Raw genomic sequence first — 18,857 nt, forward strand, 5'->3', positions numbered from 1 at the left:
CCTTCTTCTGGATCGGCCCCAGGGCACCGGTCCCTGACGGTAGGCAGGAGAATCCAATTTAACTTTAGGAGCCCAAGGATAACAAGCGAGGGCTGCAGCCTGCGGACGCTAAACTCCGCAGGGTTTACTTTCGAGTCAATGTCCATAAGATCGGACTGTGCGGGCTGATCTATATGTAAGTCTTGCATGGGCGTAGTCATAGGCGTGCAGGGGAACAGCTGCACCCCCAAAGTCAAGTAAATAAATAAAATTTATTAACTGACCAGTTGTCGCAGATAACTCGGTTCTACCCCCCAACATAAAGTTGCTTCCTTAAAATAAATCCTGGCAACGCCCAGCTGCTAGGGAATAAATCCCCTTTATGGGAAGACTAAAAACTGCTTAGGATCGGTCTGCGAGACCGATTCTTCTCGCTTCCTCGAAAGCAAGCCTTCACCTGGGCGTGCCGATGCTTACTCCCAAGTAGCCGCGCGCTCAGGGGACCGGCTTCCAAGTCAGCAAGCATTGGATCCGGCCTTCGGCGCAGCTCCACGAGCCGGCATCTGCTCCTTGATCAAATCGGCTAGCGGATCCGACCTGAACGCTGCTCCTCGCCGGAAAAGGCGCCGCGCGGCCCGGGCAGCTCCTTCGCGCGCGCTGCGCTGCGCTGCCCCGGATCGCCAGCCCGCCAAGCGGCGCGAGCCTCCGCCCGGCCCGCCGCCATTGGCCGAGGACTCGGGCGTGGGAGGGGCGCCTGAGGGGAGAGGCAGCAGGAGGGCGGCTCCGGGGAGGTCAGTCAGGGGGGAGAGGGCGGGCGAAGCGGGACGAGGCGCCGCCTGGGCAGGGCTGGTGAGGCAGGCGCCGGTTCTTGGCGCAGCCCCGGGGAGGAGCGGCGGAGGGTCGCCCCAGCTAGGCGGGGAGGGCGCCGTGGGCCTCCCCCTGGCTCTTTCCCAGGGGCCAGCCCCCCAGGGCGCGGCCTCGCCTCGCCTCAAAACCCGTGGGAAAGGAGCGCGAGCGAACAGCTTTCACTGAAAGGACGAATCCCTTCCTCCTGAAGGGAAAAGCGGCGCTGTGGCTTCGCCTTCTTCCCCAGGTGGTTGTGCTCCAAACTCAGCCGCCCAAATGACTCGAGGAATCCTCCTCAGAGTCGAAACAAAAAAAATCCTTCCAGTAGCACCTTAAAGACCAACTAAGTTAGTTCTTGGTATGAGCTTTCGTGTGCATGCACACTTCTTCAGATACACACAGCGTCGAGTTCTCCTTCGCTCTCATGCCCGCCTTCTGCTGAAGTGATCCTGGGAGATGATCCTGAAGTGATCCTGGGAGATACAATGAGGGCGGTCAAGGGTCGTCTAGTCCTGCCACTAGTGCAGGGCCGGATTGAGGTTTGACGAGGCCCTCAGCTACTGAAGGCAATGGGACCCTTGATATGTCCAGCTCTCCTTCGTCAACCACAAATTGTCGCTGTGTTTTGGGTTGAATACATGGTCATTTATGGACCTAATAGGTGTCTAAAGGCGTTTGCACATAACAAACACAGAGTCGCTTCTCGTCCCGCCCCTTCAGCGAGTCTTGGAAGCGGGCATCTCCGGGCCCGGCTTTTTTAAGACCTTCATTTCTGTACCTCAGGAGTAACGAAAATCAATCCGTGGGTTCTCTCTCCTTATGCCGCACCCGCCCGCCTCCGAGTCGGGATAACTTGGGGAAGCTCCTTGGTTTCAGGAAGGTGCTCATTCCAAGTGCTCATTCCTGAACCTGTTTGTAGTTAGTTAGTTTGTAGTTTAACTGTTTGGAGTTAGTTTTAAGTCCCTGCTTCCACGAGCCCAGGGCGCACAAAGGCAGGTGGTGTGTGGTGATCTGGCCAAAGGGGATCTAGAAGTCTCTGACAGTTCACAGGGAACGATCCGCTCTCGCCCTGAAACTGTGTCCGCCCCCCAGGGGCGCCGACTTATAAAAAATATTGGGGGGGCCCATACTGGGGTCCTGCCCCGGGAAGTTTTATAAGATCCGCTCCCGGCCCGTTGCTGCTGCTGCCGCCCGCCTCGTGGCCCCCTTGCCAGCTGAGGGAGGGAGAGAGACCGAGAAGGAGAGAGATGCGTGGTGGGCAAGGCAAGTGCCCGCCGCGCCTCGCCTCCCACCGCCCCTCGTGCCGGCCGCCCCCTCCCCTCCCTTCCCCGCGCGCGCGCTCGCTCACCCTCCTCACCCCAGCTCTTGGCCGTTCGCCCCAGGAACTCGCCGCTGTTGGGGTTGTAGATGAACCTCCGCCACTCGGCCATAGACTGGCTGAAGGGCTTCTCCTCCTCCTTGGCCATAGCGCGCGCGAGAGAGAGAGAGAGAGAGAGGATGGAAAGAGAGAGGGAGCTCGGCGGTTCGCGGGCGGCGGTTTTTCCCCTGCCGAAACAACAGCGGCTCCTCAGAACCGCTAAGTAACTCTCCCTCAGGCGCCCGGCGGGAGAGCAGAAGAGAGGAAAAGGAAAGAGGGGCTGGGCCAGTCGCACGCACCGAGCAAAACTACTCGCGCCGCCTCTTTTACTACCGTAATAATTATTTGTTTTAACTCATTACTGAATGTATTTTAAAAGGTAACTATCATCAAACAAGGAAAATAAAAAATACCAACATAATTTTGTGATTTTACAAAGCATAATATAACTACCGTATTTTTCGCTCTATAACACGCACCTGACCATAACACGCACATCGTTTTTAGAGGAGGAAAACAAGGGGAAAAAACATTCTGAATGAAACAGTGGATGTATCATTTTTGTGCTTCATGCTGTGGCCACAGACATGTGATCTGATGGTGAATTTGGGGTGACCCAATGCAAAAATCCTGAGGATCCATGTGGATCCATGTTTTGTAACCACGTTTTTGCACCATTGCAGCCCCAGGCAACAGTGGGTGCGTGATTTTGGGGGGGCAGGCTGTAGCCATGGACATGCTATGTGATCTGATGGTGAATTTGGGCTGACCCAATGCAAAGATCCTGAGGATCCATGTGGATCCATGCTTTTTAACCACATTTTAAGTGGGGAGGGAAGGAAAAACACAGAAGGGACACGGAGCAGGAGAGGGGTGTGCAGAGAAGCAGCTGGCTAAGAATGCAGGAGAGGGGTATAACAGGAGGAGGGAGGAAAGGAAGGCAAAAGTTTTCCCTCACCTACCCACCCAAGTCAGCCAGCTCGCGCGCTCTCTCTCGCTCTCTCTCTCTCCCTCCTGCACAGAGCACAGAGACACACTCTGCTTTCCCTCTGCCTGGAGGGGAGGGGCTTTCCCTGCTCTTTGTTCCGTTTGAGCAAACACAGCAAGGAAACAGAGCAGGGTGGGCAGTAAGACCCTGAGGCAGAATGCCGGAAAAATACGGTAATAATTTTCTTAAATTATTGGGGGGGCGGCTCGGGCCCCCTCAGGCCCCATGGAGTCGGCGCCTATGCCGCCCCCTGACGGGGCTGGCCAACCCAGTCCCGAATGATGCCGCGCTGCTGACCTGGGGCACCCCGGGCTGCGCTGCTTTTGGTTTTTCTTGTTACAGATAGGTAGCCGTGTTGGTCTGCCATAGTCAAAACAAAAAATTCCTTCCAGTAGCACCTTAAAGACCAACTAAGTTAGTTCTAGGTATGAGCTTTCGTGTGCATGCACACTTCTTCAGATACCAATATCTGATACGTATCTGAAGAAGTGTGCATGCACACGGAAGCTCATACCTAGAACTAACTTAGTTGGTCTTTAAGGTGCTACTGGAAGGAATTTTTTGTTTTGGTTTTTCTGCTCGCCGCAACAGCCCTCGGGTTCCATCTACTGGCTATCATTGGGAACCGTTAAAGAGCCCCGGGTGCGAACTGCGCGAACTTCGAGAAGGACACTGCGGCGAGTTAATCGGAGGGTTTGCTATTGCTGCAGCTCTCGAAAAAGCTGCGCTTGGTTTTGGCCACTAGCCCTTCCGTCCTGTCCTGGGGGGTTGAGGGCAGAGCCGAGGGGGGCTTTTCTCTGGGTTCGTTCCCTCGTGGCAGCAACCCACCCAGAGCCGTCCCGTGGGAACACGACCCGCGTGGATGTCGACATGTGCTCACGATCTTGCCTTTCAAAGAGTTCGGGGAGGGGGGGACGCGATCGCCAGGCGCGGAAGCGGCTCGCTGGGACGCCGGGCGGCTCTTCCCTCCCCCCCCCCCCAATTTTCAAAATTAGTTTTCACAATATTATAAACAAACAGACACATACACAAGACAAACATAAATCATAGCCTTATTAAAAATTGCATTTATTAACTTTGTTAAGTGACTTCCTCGCTTCCCCTTGGTTGAATTCCATTGCATGTCCTTTTAACGGTTTTCCAAATCCCAATTCTTATGAAATTTAACTTAAACGTTAACATCCTTAGATCTTATGGAATGAAACATATTCCCGGCTGACGCGCTGCCCTCTGCTTCTCCCTCCTCCGCAGGTGCCGGCACCTCGGCGCTATGGCCTGCTGCCTCCAGCTCCCGGACCCCAACGCGCTCAGCTTCCTGCAGGAGACCGCCCAGCTCCTCTCCCCGCCGGAGCCCAGCGGCAGAAAGCCAGACAGGCCGGCGGGCCGGGACGCGCGCCCCAGGCGCAGCGCGTCTCCAGGCGCCGCTCTCGAGCCCTTGGATGCCCTGAGCCTCATCAGCCTGCACTGCGCCAGCCTCGGCGCCAAGCCCGCGGATCGGGGCGAGCACGCAGAGCCCGGCGCGGCGGCCCGGGAGAGAATCCCCGGCGCCCTCGCCAAAGGGCTCCCCGCCCGGCGCCGGCGCGCAGTGGGCGCGGAGGCGCAGCGCGGAGCGGACGCCTTCCCTGCGGCCGAGTCGCCGCGGGCCGGGAGGCGAGTCTCCCGCAAGCAGCCCCGTCCCCAGCGGAGCTGCGAGGCCAGGGACGCCGCCTTCCAGGGGGTCACGTTTCGGATGCAGCTGAGCTTCTGCCGAAAGAGCTCCGGGGGTTGCCGGCTCCTCATTCGCCCGCGATACAGCAGGTACAGCCGCCACCCTGGGAAAGAGCAGGTTGAGTTTCTCTTCTGCTTGGCTGCAAACGCAAAGCCGGCATGAGATGTTTCATGAGATGCTTGGCTTTTTCCGCCTCGTCTTTAACGACCCCTTAGATCCCCAAGAGGGCATAGATGTACCTCCCGTAGTCTGCTTCTATGGCAGTTCCCAGGCCATTCAATGGGAAGACAGGCAGACAGGGGGTCTAACGCTTCGCCTGATGGGGGAGTACTTGCAGGATAGCCAGACCTAAATATAGGCAGCCTAATATGTTTGAAGTTAGTGAGTGACCTCCAACCGCATTCATACTCAAGAAGAGATCTAATGAAATCAATGAACTCCAGTCTTTTCTCAGTATGAATAACACTGGAGTCGAAAATGGATTTTTGTTAAATTAAAAAGCACCTCGTATAACAGCACTTTTGTATTTATTGGTTGGATTTCTGAAAGGCGAGGGCAGATTTCCCGCTCAGTTAACAACCAAGGTGAATCTTCTTGGCACAGGATATGTTGACTTATCTTGTTATTAGTGCTTGAATGATGTAGTTTTACAAAGGACTTAAATGTATTTAGAAGTCTTTTTTTAAACAAAAAACAGCATGGTGGGGATGGACCAAATTGGACTGAAAGCATAGCATGGAAGGAAGAGGTGTTTTGCCCCTTAACATCCTGAGAATAAAAGTTCAGAGGAGACAATTTCAACTAACAACTTATGTCTTCCTGACTTAAAATATATTGCCTCTGTCTTAGAACACTGGATAAAACAAATTCTATTCTACATGCTGGAAGGGTGATTAATGCTGCTGTATTTTCAACTGCACCTGTGATGTAATTTTGACATGTTCATTTAACACACTGTTATACCACTTTAAACAGCCATTGCTTCCCCACAAGGAATCTTGGGAACTGTAATTTGTTAAGGGTGCTGAGAGTAGTTCTCCTCCCTTCTCCTCACATAACTACAATTTCCAGAGTGGTTTAATAATCAATCCCTCTGCCCAGGGAACTGTAGCTCTGTGAGTGGAATATCCCAATCTGGTGATTACAGAACGATGCAAGGAGTGAGCTGCAGCCCAGTATAGGAAAAGAGGTGGTAAGCGAACCCCTAGCTACTTTAAATGAATTCAGATCTCCAGGGACTGATGAGATGCACCCAAGGGTACTAAAGGAGCTTGCAGGTGTAATCTCAGAGCCTCTGTCTATAATCTTTGAGACTTATTGGAGAACAGGTGAGGTCCCTGCAGACTGGAGGCGGGCAAATATTGTCCCCACCTTCAAAAAGGGGAGAAAAGAAGACCCAGGTAACAATCGACCTGTGAGCTTGACATCAATACCAGGAAAGGTCCTAGAAAAATACTGTAATTCAGCAGTTAGTCTGTGATCACTTAGAAAATGATGCTGTGATTACTAAGACCCAGAAAGGGTTTCTCAAAAACAAATCATGCCAGACAAGTCTGGTACACACACACACACACACACACACACACACACACACATACACACATACACACACACACACACACACAAGCTGGATGGATCAGGGGAATGTTGTGGATGTAGTGTATCTTGATTTCAGTAAGGCTTTTCACAAAGTCCCCCACTCTTGCAGAGAAGCTGGCATTATGTGGGCTGAATGAGGTTACTGTTAGGAGGATTTGTAGCTGGTTGACTGACTGAGCCCAAAGAGTACTCATTAATGGTTCCTTGTAATCCTAGAAAAAGAGACAAGTGGGGTGCCACAGGATTCTGTCCTGGGCGCAACATCTTTATAAACAACTTGGATGAAGGAAATGAGGGGATGTTCATCCAATTTGCAGATGACACCTAACTGGGAGGGGTAGCTAATACCACAGAAGACAGAGTGGGGATTCAAAATGACATTAACAGATTGGAGAACTGGGCCAAAACTAACAAAATTAATTTCAGTTAGAACAAATGTAAGGTTCTACACTTAGGAAGGAAGAACCAGCTGCACACCTGGTTTACCAAGTGTGAAAGGGATCTAGGTTTCTCAGTGGATCACAAGCTTAGTATGAGTCAACAGTGTGATGCAGCAGCAAAAAAAGATAATGCCATTCTAGGCTGCATCAATAGAAGTCTAGTGTTTAGATCAAGAGAAGCAATAGTCCCACTCTATTCTGCCTCGGTCAGACCCCACCTGGAATACTGGGCACCACAATTTAAGAAGGATATTGACAAGCTGAAATGTGTGTAGAGAAGGGCAGTCAAGATGATCAAGGGACTGAGATCTGATAGTCATCTTCAACTATCTTAAGGATTGTCACATGGAAGATGGAGCAAGCTTGTTTTCTCCTGCTCTGTAGGGTAGGACCTTTACCAAAGGATACAAGTTACAAGAAAGGAGATCCCAAATCAACATCAGGAAGAACTTTCTGACAGTAAGAGCTGTTTGACAGTGGACTAGACTCCTTCATTGGAGGTTTTAAGCATCTGTAATGGATGCTTTAGTTGAGATTTGTCCATTACAGGGGGTAGGACTAAATTACCCTTGGGGTCCCTTCTAACACTATGATTCTGTGTTTCTATGGGAAGGGTAGCTGATGCCACAGAATCAGGCTTCAATGTGATTGTAACAGATTGGCGAACTGGGCCCAAACTAAAAAAAATGAAAATCAACAGGGACAAATGTCAGGTTCTGCACTTAGGCAGGAAGAACCATTTGCACAAAAAAATAAGCTGAGGGACACCTGGCTCGCTATTAGTACATGTGAAAAGGATCTAGGGGTCTTTGTAGACCACAAACTGAACGTGAGTCAACAGTGTGATGCAGCAGCAAAAACTCATGCTATTCTGCATCAACAGAAGTCTAGTTTCCCAATCAAAGGAAATAATAGTACCACTCTATTCTGCCTTGGTCAGACCACACCTGTAATGGTGTGTCAAGTTCTGGGCCCCTCAATTTAAGAAGGATATTGACAGGCTGGAACATGTTCATATGAAGGCAACCAAGATGATCAAGGGTCTGGAAACCAAGCCTTATGAGGAACAGTTAAGGGAGCCATCTTCAAACAGCTGAAGAGGTGTCTGTCACATGAAAGATGGAGTAAGTTTGTTTTTTTGCTTTGGGACCTGAACTAATGGATTCAATGGAAGGACTAAACATCAGGAAGAACTTTCTGATGGTAAGAGCTGTTTGACAGTGGAATGGGTGGACTCTCCTTTCTTGGAGGTTTTTGGGCACTGGTTGGATGGCCATCTATCATGGATGCTTCAGTTGATATTACTTCATTGCAGGGCATTGGTCTAGATGACCCTTGGGGTTCCTTCCAAGTCCACAATATATGATTCTATGAATAGGGGTACTCCAATAACTCTCAGCACCCTTTACAATTTTCTGGATTCTTTTGGGAGAAAAGAGGCAGTGTGGTGTAATGGTTTGAGTCTTGGGCTAGGACCTGGATTACCTCACAGGGTTGTTGTGAAGATAAAATGGGGGGGGGATGCATGTACGTACACCACCTTGAGCTTCTTGGATGAAAGCTGAAGTGCAAATGTTATATACAGTATACATATGTCATGATTATTTAAAGTGGTGTAATAGTGCTTTAAATGTATGGGGCAGAGGGGCCTTAACTCTGAAATATTTTCAGTCAGGGAAGGTAAATATAATTGTAGCTCCATTTCTGGGATGAGTTACATATAACTGGAAGCAGCAGGTTTTAAATACCTGGGTCTTTAAATACATAAATTTAAACAGGCTTTAAATACCTGGGTCTGGTTTTACTACTCCACAGGCTTTCACGTTCATTAATGTTTTCTTTTTAAGCATGTGTTGTATGGTATAATTCTAGTAACCCTCGCTTATTTTGCTTCTGTTTGTAATGGAAGTGGATTAAGTGGCAAATGATGATTCTAGAAGATGTCACAGGTTTCAAATCCCTCAGTCAGCAATAGATTATTTAGAATGATGTTTAGGTGTCCTTGAATGCATGATTCACCTCTCAGCCTCAGTTCCCCAATCATCAAAATGGGAATAAGGTGGCCTGTTCTGGAATGACTGAAGACACGTGAGATGAGGAAAAAGGTTGTTGGTTCTCTTGAGTCTCAGGAATCACAGCAGAGTGCAAAACTAAGTCAATTAGTTTAGAAATTAGATTTTCGAAGCAGATCTAAAATACTATACATCTAATCTGTGTCCAGTGGAAAACTTGGGAAAAGAAGCCGAACCCCTTTAGCAAGAGAAGAATGCAGAGCTGGCAGTTCCAAGGAGGAAGAAGGATGTCCCTCTACCCACAGTATGTCAATAATTTAGGCAATAAATACTTGTAGTATCAGCTGGCAATATTTGGGATACTAAGGACAAAAAAAAAAAAGCTTGTTGTGATATTTTTTTCTCCAGGAGAAGTACAGAGTGGGGAGGGTCTTGTTCCACTTGCCAAGCATGTGGTTTTTCTGTAGCAAACCAATGAACATTGTTGTTTCACCTATTGGTAAGGCTAGTTTTTTAAAAAACAAAAACAAGGGAGGGGGAGAGAAAGAGAGGAAGTACCGTATTTTCTGCTCTATAAGACTCACTTTTTCCCTCCTGAAAAGTAAGGGGAAATGTGTGTGCATCTTATGGAGCGAATGCAGGCTGCACAGTGATCCCTCTTGCTGTTCTGGCTTCTGAGATTCAGAATATTTTTTCCCTTGTTTTCCTCCTCCAAAAACTAGGCGCGTCTTGTGGTCTGAGGCGTCTTATAGAGCGAAAAATACGGTAAATGGATGCCTCCCCTATTTCAATGTATTAATTTTTTCTAAAAAAACCCCCATCCATCCCAGAGTCGCTTCACGCCATTAGTGGCTGTTGTAATAAACCCACAAGCGTGAAAGGGGGGTTACCTTCCTAAATACTCAGTATGCCTTAATGGTGGGTTGTGCTGAACTGAGTGTAGCCATGTGCAACTTTCCTAAACACTTTAAGGGCTTACTGTGGGAAAGGCAAGGGAAGCTTGGCTGCTGTATCATCTGAGCCAGTTCTGACCTCTCAGTCTGATCACTACTTAGCTGATCAGAGTAACTTTTATTCATAAAAGCTATTTTAACTTTGAAATGCTGTTCTGGAATCTTTTGATGAAGTAATATTCCAAATAAGGTATGCCAGGCTATTTGAAATTAATACACATGAGGGAGGTGCTTTGAACATCCAATAAACATTAAGTATTGTTTATAATAAGTTTTGTATTAATCCATTAAATACCATCCAGGGGGTTGTGGCTTATAAACTGCTATTTGACCCAGTTGCCCTTTGTCTTTAAGGGGATAAGTGCTGTGCTTCTTGCAAGACCAGGAAAACACCACTATGGAGAGATGCTGAAGATGGGACCCCCCTCTGTAATGCTTGTGGCATTAGGTACCTTATGACTGCTGAAATATTTCTTGTTGGTTTCCTTAAAAGGTATGCCCGGCATATCTTCTGGCAGTGCAAAAAGTTTAAAAGATAATACACAACAGCACTGAGTACAACTTGCCATGTAGCCTGAAAAGGCTCTTCTCTGTTATCTGAAGCCTGTGGTGAGATCAACAGATTTAGAAGCAATTGCAGCTCTCCTAGCGACAGCTAGAATTTGCATCACTAAATACTGGAAGTCTGAAGCAATTCATCAGTTAAAAGATGGGCTGGAGAAGACGCAACAAGTGTTAACATGCATTCAAATGACATGCTAAATCACATAAGCCAGAAACCAACATGAGCATAAGTTCTTAAAGTGTTGGGTACTGTGCCTTTGTGGAATGAAGGAGATGAGGACAATACCTTTAGAGCTTATCCTCAGTGATCTGACTCCTAGATACTCTTTCTTATTCTTCCCCTCATTTGTGGCATCTGCTAGTATTATTTTAATATTTCAGTAGGCTAAGATACTTACCTGTGTACAATGTCTAATGAACTCTGCCATTCTTCTCTCCATTTATTTTTGATTTTTCACTATATAGGCACCCCCCCCCCAAAAAAAAGCGATGATGAGACAAAAGCGATGATCTGAACTGCATGGCAATATGAAAGCATTTATCTGAGCTTTTTTAAAACAAGAAATAAAGTTACACCCAACTTTTCACCACAAATTTTTAAAAGCTGTTGTTGTTTAGTCGTGTCCGACTCTTTGTGACCCCATGGACCAGAGTACGCCTGGCACTCCTGTCTTCCACTGCCTCCCACAGTTTGGTCAAACTCATACTGGTAGCTTCAAGAACACTGTCCAACCATCTCGTCCTCTGCCATCCCCTTCTCCTTGTGCCCTCCATCTTTCCCAACATCAGGGTCTTTTCAAGGGAGTCTTCTCTTCTTATGAGGTGGCCAAAGTATTGGAGCCTTAGCTTCACGATCTGTCCTTTCAGTGAGCACTCAGGGCTGATTTCCTGAAGAATGGATAGGTTTGATCTTCTTGCAGTCCATGGGACTCTCAAGAGTCTCCTTCAGCACCATAATTCAAAAGCATCAATTATTCGGCGATCAGCCTTCTTTATGGTCCAGCTCTCACTTCCATACATCACTACTGGGAAAACCATGGCTTTAACTATACGGACCTTTGTTGGCAAGGTGATGTCTCTGCTTTTTAAGATGCTGTCTAGGTTTGCCATCGCCTTTCTCCCAAGGAGCAGGCGTCTTTTAATTTCATGACTGCTGTTACGATCTGCAGTGATCATGGAGCCCAAGAAAGTAAAATCTCTCACTGCCTCCATTTCTTCCCCTTCTATTTGCCAGGAGGTGATGGGACCAGTGGCCATGATCTTCGTTTTTTTGATGTTGAGCTTCAGGCCATATTTTGCGCTCTCCTCTTTCACCCTCATTAAAAGGTTCTTTAATTCCTCCTCACTTTCTGCCATCAAGGTTGTGTCATCTGCATATCTGAGGTTGTTGATATTTCTTCCGGCAATCTTAATTCCAGCTTGGGATTCATCCAGCCCACCCTTTCACATGATGAATTCTGCATATAAGTTATCGTATTTTTCGCCCTATAGGACACACTTTTTCCGCTCCAAAAATGAAGGGGAGATGTGTGTGCGTCCTATGGGGTGAATGCAGGCTTTCGCTGAAGCCTGGAGAGTGAGAGGGGTCGGTGCGGACCGACCCCTCTCGCTCTCCAGGCTTCGCGCACCTCTCCGCAAGCAGCGGGAGCCCGTGCTTCCCCCGTCCCAGCGGGAAGCTTGGGCTTCCCCCGCCCCAGCCCCGTGCCTGGGGGAGAAATAATTCCCCCCCTTTATTTCCCCCCAAAAAACTAGGTGCGCCTTATGGGACAGTGCGTCCTATAGGGCAAAAAATATGGTAAATAAGCAGGGAGACAATATACAGCCTTGTCGTACTCTTTTCCCAATTTTGAACCAATCAGTTGTTCCATATCCAGTTCTAACTGTAGCTTCTTGTCCCACGTAGAGATTTCTCAGGAGACAGATGAGGTGATCAGGCACTCCCATTTCTTTAAGAACTTGCCATAGTTTGCTGTGGTCGACACAGTCAAAGGCTTTTGCATAGTCAATGAAGCAGAAGTAGAAGGCTTTCTGGAACTCTCTAGCTTTCTCCATAATCCACGCATGTTTGCAATTTGGTCTCTGGTTCCTCTGCCCCTTCGAAATCCAGCTTGCTCTTCTGGGAGTTCTTGGTCCACATACTGCTTAAGCCTGCCTTGTAGAATTTTAAGCACAACCTTGCTAGCGTGTGAAATGAGTGCAATTGTGCGGTAGTTGGAGCATTCTTTGGAACTGCCCTTCTTTGGGATTGGGATGTAGACTGATCTTCTCCAATCCTCTGGCCACTGCTGAGTTTTCCAAACTTGCTGGCATATTGAGTGTAGCACTTTAACGGCATCATCGTTTAAAATTTTAAATAGTTCAGCTGGAATACCATCACTTCCACTGGCCTTGTTATTTGCAGTGCTTTCTAATGCCCATTTGACTTCACTCTCCAGGATGTCTGGCTCAAGGTCAGCAACCTCACCACCTGGGGTGTACAAGCCATCCATTTCTTTCTGGTATAGTTCCTTTGTGTATTCTTGCCACCTCTCCTTGATGTCTTCTGCTCCTGTTAGGTCCTTTCCACCTTTGTCTTTTATTATGGTAATCTTTGTATGAAATGTTCCTTTCATATGTCCAATTTTCTTCAACAGATCTCTGGTTTTTCCCATTCTGTTGTTTTCCTCTATTTCTTTGCATTGCTCGTTTAAGAAGGCCTTCTTGTCTCTCCTTGCTATTCTTTTGAAATCTGCATTCAATTTCCTGTATCTTTCACTATCTCCCTCACATTTTGCTTGCCTTCTCTCCCCCGCTATATGTAAGGCCTCGTTGGACAGCCACTTTGCTTTCTTGGGATGGTTTGTTGGGATGGTTTTAGTTGCTGCCTCCTGTATAATGTTACGAGCCTCCATCCATAGTTCTTCAGGCACTCTGTCCACCAAATCTAAATCCTTAAACCTGTTCCTCACTTCCACTGTGTATTCATAAGGGATTTGACTTAGATTGTATCTTACCGGCCCAGTGGTTTTTCCTACTTTCTTCAGTTTAAGCTTGAATTTTGCTATAAGAAGCTGATGATCTGAGCCACAGTCAGCTCCAGGTCTTGTTTTTGATGACTGTATAGAGCTTCTCCATCTTTGGCTGCAGAGAATATAATCAATCTGATTCCGATGCTGCCCATCTGGTGATGTCCATGTGTAGAGTCGTCTCTTGTGTTGTTGGAAAAAAGTGTTTGTGATGACCAGCTTGTTCTCTTGGCAGAACTCTATTAGCCTTTGCCCTGCTTCGTTTTGAACTCCAAGGCCAAACTTGCCAGTTGTTCCTTTTATCTCTTGACTCCCTACTTTAGCATTCCAGTCCCCTATAAGGAGAAGAACATCCTTCTTTGGCATCATTTCTATAAGGTGTTGTAAGTCTTCATAGAATTGGTCAATTTCAGTTTCTTCATCACCAGTGGTTGGTGCATAAACTTGGATTACTGTGATGTTAAAAGGTCTGCCTTGGATTCATATCAAGATCATTCTATCATTATTGAGATTGCATCCCAATACAGCTTTTGCCACTCTTTTGTTGACTATGAGGGCCACTCCATTTCTTTTATGGGATTCTTGCCCACAGTAGTAGATATGATGGTCATCCGAACTGAATTCGCCCATTCCCGTCCATTTTAGTTCACTGATGCCCAGGATGTCAATATTTATTCTTGCCATCTCATTTTTGACCACATCCAACTTACCCAGGTTCATGGTTCTTACATTCCAGGTTCCTATGCAATCTTTTTCTTTGCAGCATTGGCCTTTCCTTTCGCTTCCAGGCATATCCGCAACTGAGTGTCCTTTCGGCTTTGGCCCAGCCGCTTCATCAGCTCTTGATCTACTTGTAATTGTCCTCCGCTCTTCCTCAGTAGCATGTTGGACGCCTTCCAACCTGAGGGGCTCATCTTCCAGCATCATAACTTTTATATGCCTGTTGTCTTTGTCCATGGAGTTTTCTTGGCAGGGATACTGGAGTGGCTTGCGGGTTCCTGCTCCAGGTGGATCACGTTTGGTCAAAACTCTCCACTATGACCTGTCCATCTTGGGTGGCCCTGCACGGCATAGCTCATAGCTTCTCTGAGTTATTCAAGCCCCTTCGCCACAGCAAGGCAGTGATCCATGAAGGGGTTTAAAAGCTACAATGGTCAAAAGTTTATACATTGAAGAGTAACACATTAGAACAGTATGTATTGTGCAAGAGCATCCTGAAATAAAACAACTTAACCTGTTTGTTCAAGGCTTATTCATCTAAAAGGGTCTAACAGTTGCCACTGTACAGAAACAGGCTGTAACAAATTATCTACTTAATTGTGGGATGCTACAGTATATAACAAGGAATGCAGGTGGCGCTGTGGTCTAAAGCACAGAGCCTAGGGCTTGCTGATTGGAAGGTCGACAGTTCGAATCCCCGCGACGGGGTGAGCTCCCGTTGTTCGGTCCCAGATCCTGCCCACCTAGCAGTTCGAAAGCACGTCAAGTGCAAGTAGATAAATAGGTACCGCTCCAGGCGGGAGGGTAAATGGCGTTTCTGTGCGCTGCTCTGGTTTGCCAGAAGCGGCTTAGTCATGCTGGCCACATGACCCGGAAGCTGTCTGTCGACAAACGCTGGCTCCCTTGGCCTATAGAGCAAGACGAGCGCACAACTCCAGAGTCATCAGTGACTGGATCTGGGGGTCCCTTTACCTTTACGGTATATAACAGGCCACAGCACTTGAGGCCATTGCAGTCTCTGGGCCACGCTCCGTGAAGCCCCAACACTATGCTGACTGACCCATATCATATGCCACCATCACCTTTCTTTCCTATATCCTTGCATCTGGGATCCTTAGCCTGATGTTTCACCTGACACCCCTCTGAAAGATGATGCACCTCCACTTTCATGCCATTTGGAATTAACTGGGAGATTAAGTTGGGGGGTGGGGAGGTTACTACAGTCAGACCTAAATGAATGGTATGACATGCCACATGACTTAATCAACTCTGTTTTTGACCTTCAGGTACAAAAAGTACAGAATCCGGTGTTTTCAGTGCTGGAATATTCCAAAGCATGGTGGGAATCCCTTTTCTCATTGTTCCAGTTGTGGACGCAGGCTGCATTTAGTTGCTGCCCAGGATAAATCTCGGAAAAGGTAAAGGGGCAGGCGGCGGGAGAAGCAGCTTCTGAAACACACCAGCCCTACATTAGCCCTTCACCGGCAGGAAGAAAACACAGCTGCTGCCAACCTAAGGGCTCTCTTTTCTTTCCATTTCTAGATGTGGAAGCTTTCTAAGGGTTTGCAGTTAGCTGGATATCAAAACAGCTCTTGGGAAATCTGGCTGACTTGTCGGAAGGGTCTGGCTGAACAGCCTGGTAGATTGGTCATTAGGAGGTTCAGTGGATGAAGGGCTGTTCTTTGTTTGTCTTTGTCTTTTGTTTGTACGCTGCTTTTGTTTTTTAAGTCAGTGCTATGTGTCGTATGTTGGGTGTTTGTTTGCAGTGTGTGGGAGGAGGCAGGAAAGAAGGGGATGTTTTTTGCAAGGAAAAAAGTGTTTGTTTCCATTAACTTCCATAAGCAATTGGGGCTACATATTGGAACAGAATGCAATGTTCCCATTGAGGATGGACATATTGAAACTGCTTTCAAGCAGTGATTCCCACCCAATCTTTTAGCACTTTGGGTTGCTGCCTTCTTGTTAATAGTTCTTTGTAGTGATGGACTGGAAAGTACAAAGAAACATTTCCACAAACTACAAACTTTGGGAACAGCAGTCATTGAGCAGTTGTGGTGGGGGAGGGAGTTTGTTTAAAAGACATGAAGCTCTTTCGTGAATTCCTGATGATTTTCTATTGCACTAAATATGGCAAGTGTAAATATATAATATTTATGATACAAAATATTTATATACTTGATTCAAATATTTGTTGGGGATGCTGATGAATATCCTTTGTTAGTACAACATACAGCATTGCTGAATGTGTCTCAGAATGTGTGACCAACCAGGATTGTGCCATGTGGCACGTTTCTTTTCAAAGTGGTATTTATTTTTGTAAATAGTGTTTATACTTGAAGTATTGGTTTTCTGTATTCTCCCTTACATAGCACAGCCAAAAGAAAATGAAAATGAAAAATGTTGTGAAATTGAAAGCAATTACTCTGATTTTCCTGTAATTTTCTGCTTACTATCCCAAGTCAAGGTTTTGTTCAAGAGTACTGAGCTTCTTGATGGTTATTTTGTTGGTTATAAGCTTCTGCAATAAATATTATTTATTGTAACTAAGTGTAGGAAATTCTTTTAATTCCTAATTTTTCAGTCAAACTTGGAAAAAGGCTTTGAGGGGCAGGGAAGCAGGGAAAGTAGCCTGAGAAATACACAATTGAATTTAGGTGTGGATAGGCAATTACTGTACTGCTTTGTAGTCCTTATTATAACAGTAGAGGAAACCTACAAAATAGGAGCTCATGATGTGCTTGGGATTTTGATGGTGGCTAGCTGTTTTCTAGGGACGCAGGTGGCGCTGTGGGTTAAAGCCTCAGCGCCTAGGACTTGCCGATCAAAAGGTCGGCGGTTCGAATCCCTGCGGCGGGGTGCGCTCCCGCTGCTCGGTCCCAGCGCCTGCCAACCTAGCAGTTCGAAAGCACCTCCGGGTGCAAGTAGATAAATAGGGACCGCTTACCAGCGGGAAGGTAAACGGTGTTTCCGTGTGCGGCTCTGGCTCGCCAGAGCAGCAATGTCACGCTGGCCACGTGACCCGGAAGTGTCTCCGGACAGCGCTGGCCCCTGGCCTCTTGAGTGAGATGGGCGCACAACCCCAGAGTCTGTCAAGACTGGCCCGTACGGGCAGGGGTACCTTTACCTTTACCTTTTAGCTGTTTTCTAAGCAGAGACCTTGGCCTCTAGTAAAATGGTAGAAAATTCCACAAGTGACCTTGGGAAATGATCTGGACCCAACAAGCCTTACAGGGGCAAACCCCTAAAACTGATCCATGCTACTCCTCCCCACCCCCGCAAGTGGCCTAAAGGTCCAACTGAATTGGATAACAAGCTGCCTCTGACAACAGAGCCATCATTAATTCCCTTCTCTTTCCACCTCCCTACCCCAGTACAGAAAGCCAGATCCAGTACAGTGGTACCTCAGGTTAAATACTGAATTCGTTCTGGAGGTCTGTACTTAACCTGAAACTGTTCTTAACCTGAAGCACCATTTTAGCTAATGGGGCCTCCTGCTGCTGCTGCGCTGCGGGAGCACGATTTCTGTTCTCAACCTGAAGCAAAGTTCTTAACCTGAAGCACTATTTCTGGGTTAGCGGAGTGTAACCTGAAGCGTATGTAACCCGAGGTACCACTGTATGTGTCCTACCAGATGCATTTGGCCTGATGTAGTTTGACAGAGAACCATGGTTGTCATAGCAGAGATAAGAAACCAAGCTGCCACAGACAAGACTAACTTGGTGAGGATGTACAAGTTACCCAATACAGTGGTATCTCGGGTTAAGAACTTAATTTGTTCCGGAGGTCCGTTCTTAACCTGAAACTGTTCTTAACCTGAGGTACCACTTTAGCCAATGGGGCCTCCCACTGCTGCCGCCGCACGGTTTCTGTTCTTATCCTGAAGCAAAGTTCTTAACCTGAAGTACTATTTCTGGGTTAGTGGAGTCTGTAACCTGAAGCGTCTGTAACCCGAGGTACCACTGTATCAAAAGCCTTTTAAGGTCTTCAGTGCCACATCTCAGGCATGGATTAATATTTTTGCTCATTGATTCATATATATATAGCTTCCAACCCTTTGATAAATGCTATCCCAAAGTGCATAATTTCCATAGTTCTCTTCATAAATGCCCAAGAGGCATTGTCAAATGCTTTTTCAGTATCCAGAAATATTAAGATAGCCTCTTTTTCATTCTTCTTTTCTAAGAGTTTGATAATATTCAATACATTTTGAGTGTTATTTCTTAATTGTTTTGTCGGTAAGCAGCCTATCTGCTCTTCTTGTATATAAATTTTAAAAATCATTCTCTGTTCAGTCCAGTTTGTCCTTATCTCCTGCCTCTTTCATTCAAAGTTTCCTGGGAATTTCCTCTGTGGCCCCCTTCTTTGCTGCCATCACTATCTGTTTTAATTGGTTTTCTTCTACACCTTTATTGTTACTGTTTTTTTGGGTTTTATTCAGAGATCCTTTCTTCCACCTCGCTTTGACCTGCAGCTGTTTTCTTCACTCTGCTGTACACCTACTATAATCAGGCTCAAGGGTATTTGGATATTCCTTAGATCTGCTGGCATTATAATACCTTCCTCCCCCCCCTTTTTTCCCCTTGCCATGTTCACACATTACAGTCTGTTCTTCCTTCGCTTGTTTTTTCAAATTCCACCACTCACATTATTGCTGTCGTTCTTGTTCTTGTTATTTATTAATTTGTG

The 18,857-nt window shown here is 46.9% G+C and overlaps 1 protein-coding gene across 1 annotated transcript; it reads left to right on the forward strand.

Moving 5' to 3' along the window:
• The first annotated feature begins 800 nt into the window (after positions 1-800).
• Positions 801-16,714, forward strand: ZGLP1 (zinc finger GATA like protein 1). Its single transcript, XM_083719768.1, has 6 exons — positions 801-828; positions 4,422-4,967; positions 9,139-9,233; positions 10,237-10,330; positions 15,458-15,589; positions 15,714-16,714. Exons 2-6 carry the CDS (start codon positions 4,441-4,443, stop codon positions 15,742-15,744), a joined length of 879 nt encoding a protein of 292 aa, XP_083575894.1. The 5' UTR covers positions 801-828; positions 4,422-4,440; the 3' UTR covers positions 15,745-16,714.
• Positions 16,715-18,857: the final 2,143 nt, after the last annotated feature.

This window comes from Podarcis gaigeae, assembly GCF_964106915.1.
Source record: "Podarcis gaigeae genome assembly, chromosome: 17".
Taxonomy (NCBI): Eukaryota; Metazoa; Chordata; class Lepidosauria; order Squamata; family Lacertidae; genus Podarcis; species Podarcis gaigeae.

Bases quoted from the DNA above. Each gene is read 5' to 3' on its own strand.
- ZGLP1 (XM_083719768.1), top strand. From the start codon at position 4,441: ATGGCCTGCTGCCTCCAGCTCCCGGACCCCAACGCGCTCAGCTTCCTG. The intron at 4,968-9,138 runs GTACAGCCGCCA...ATCTGTGTCCAG, and splicing joins ATTCGCCCGCGATACAGCAG to TGGAAAACTTGGGAAAAGAA. The intron at 10,331-15,457 runs GTACCTTATGAC...TTTGACCTTCAG, and splicing joins TGTAATGCTTGTGGCATTAG to GTACAAAAAGTACAGAATCC.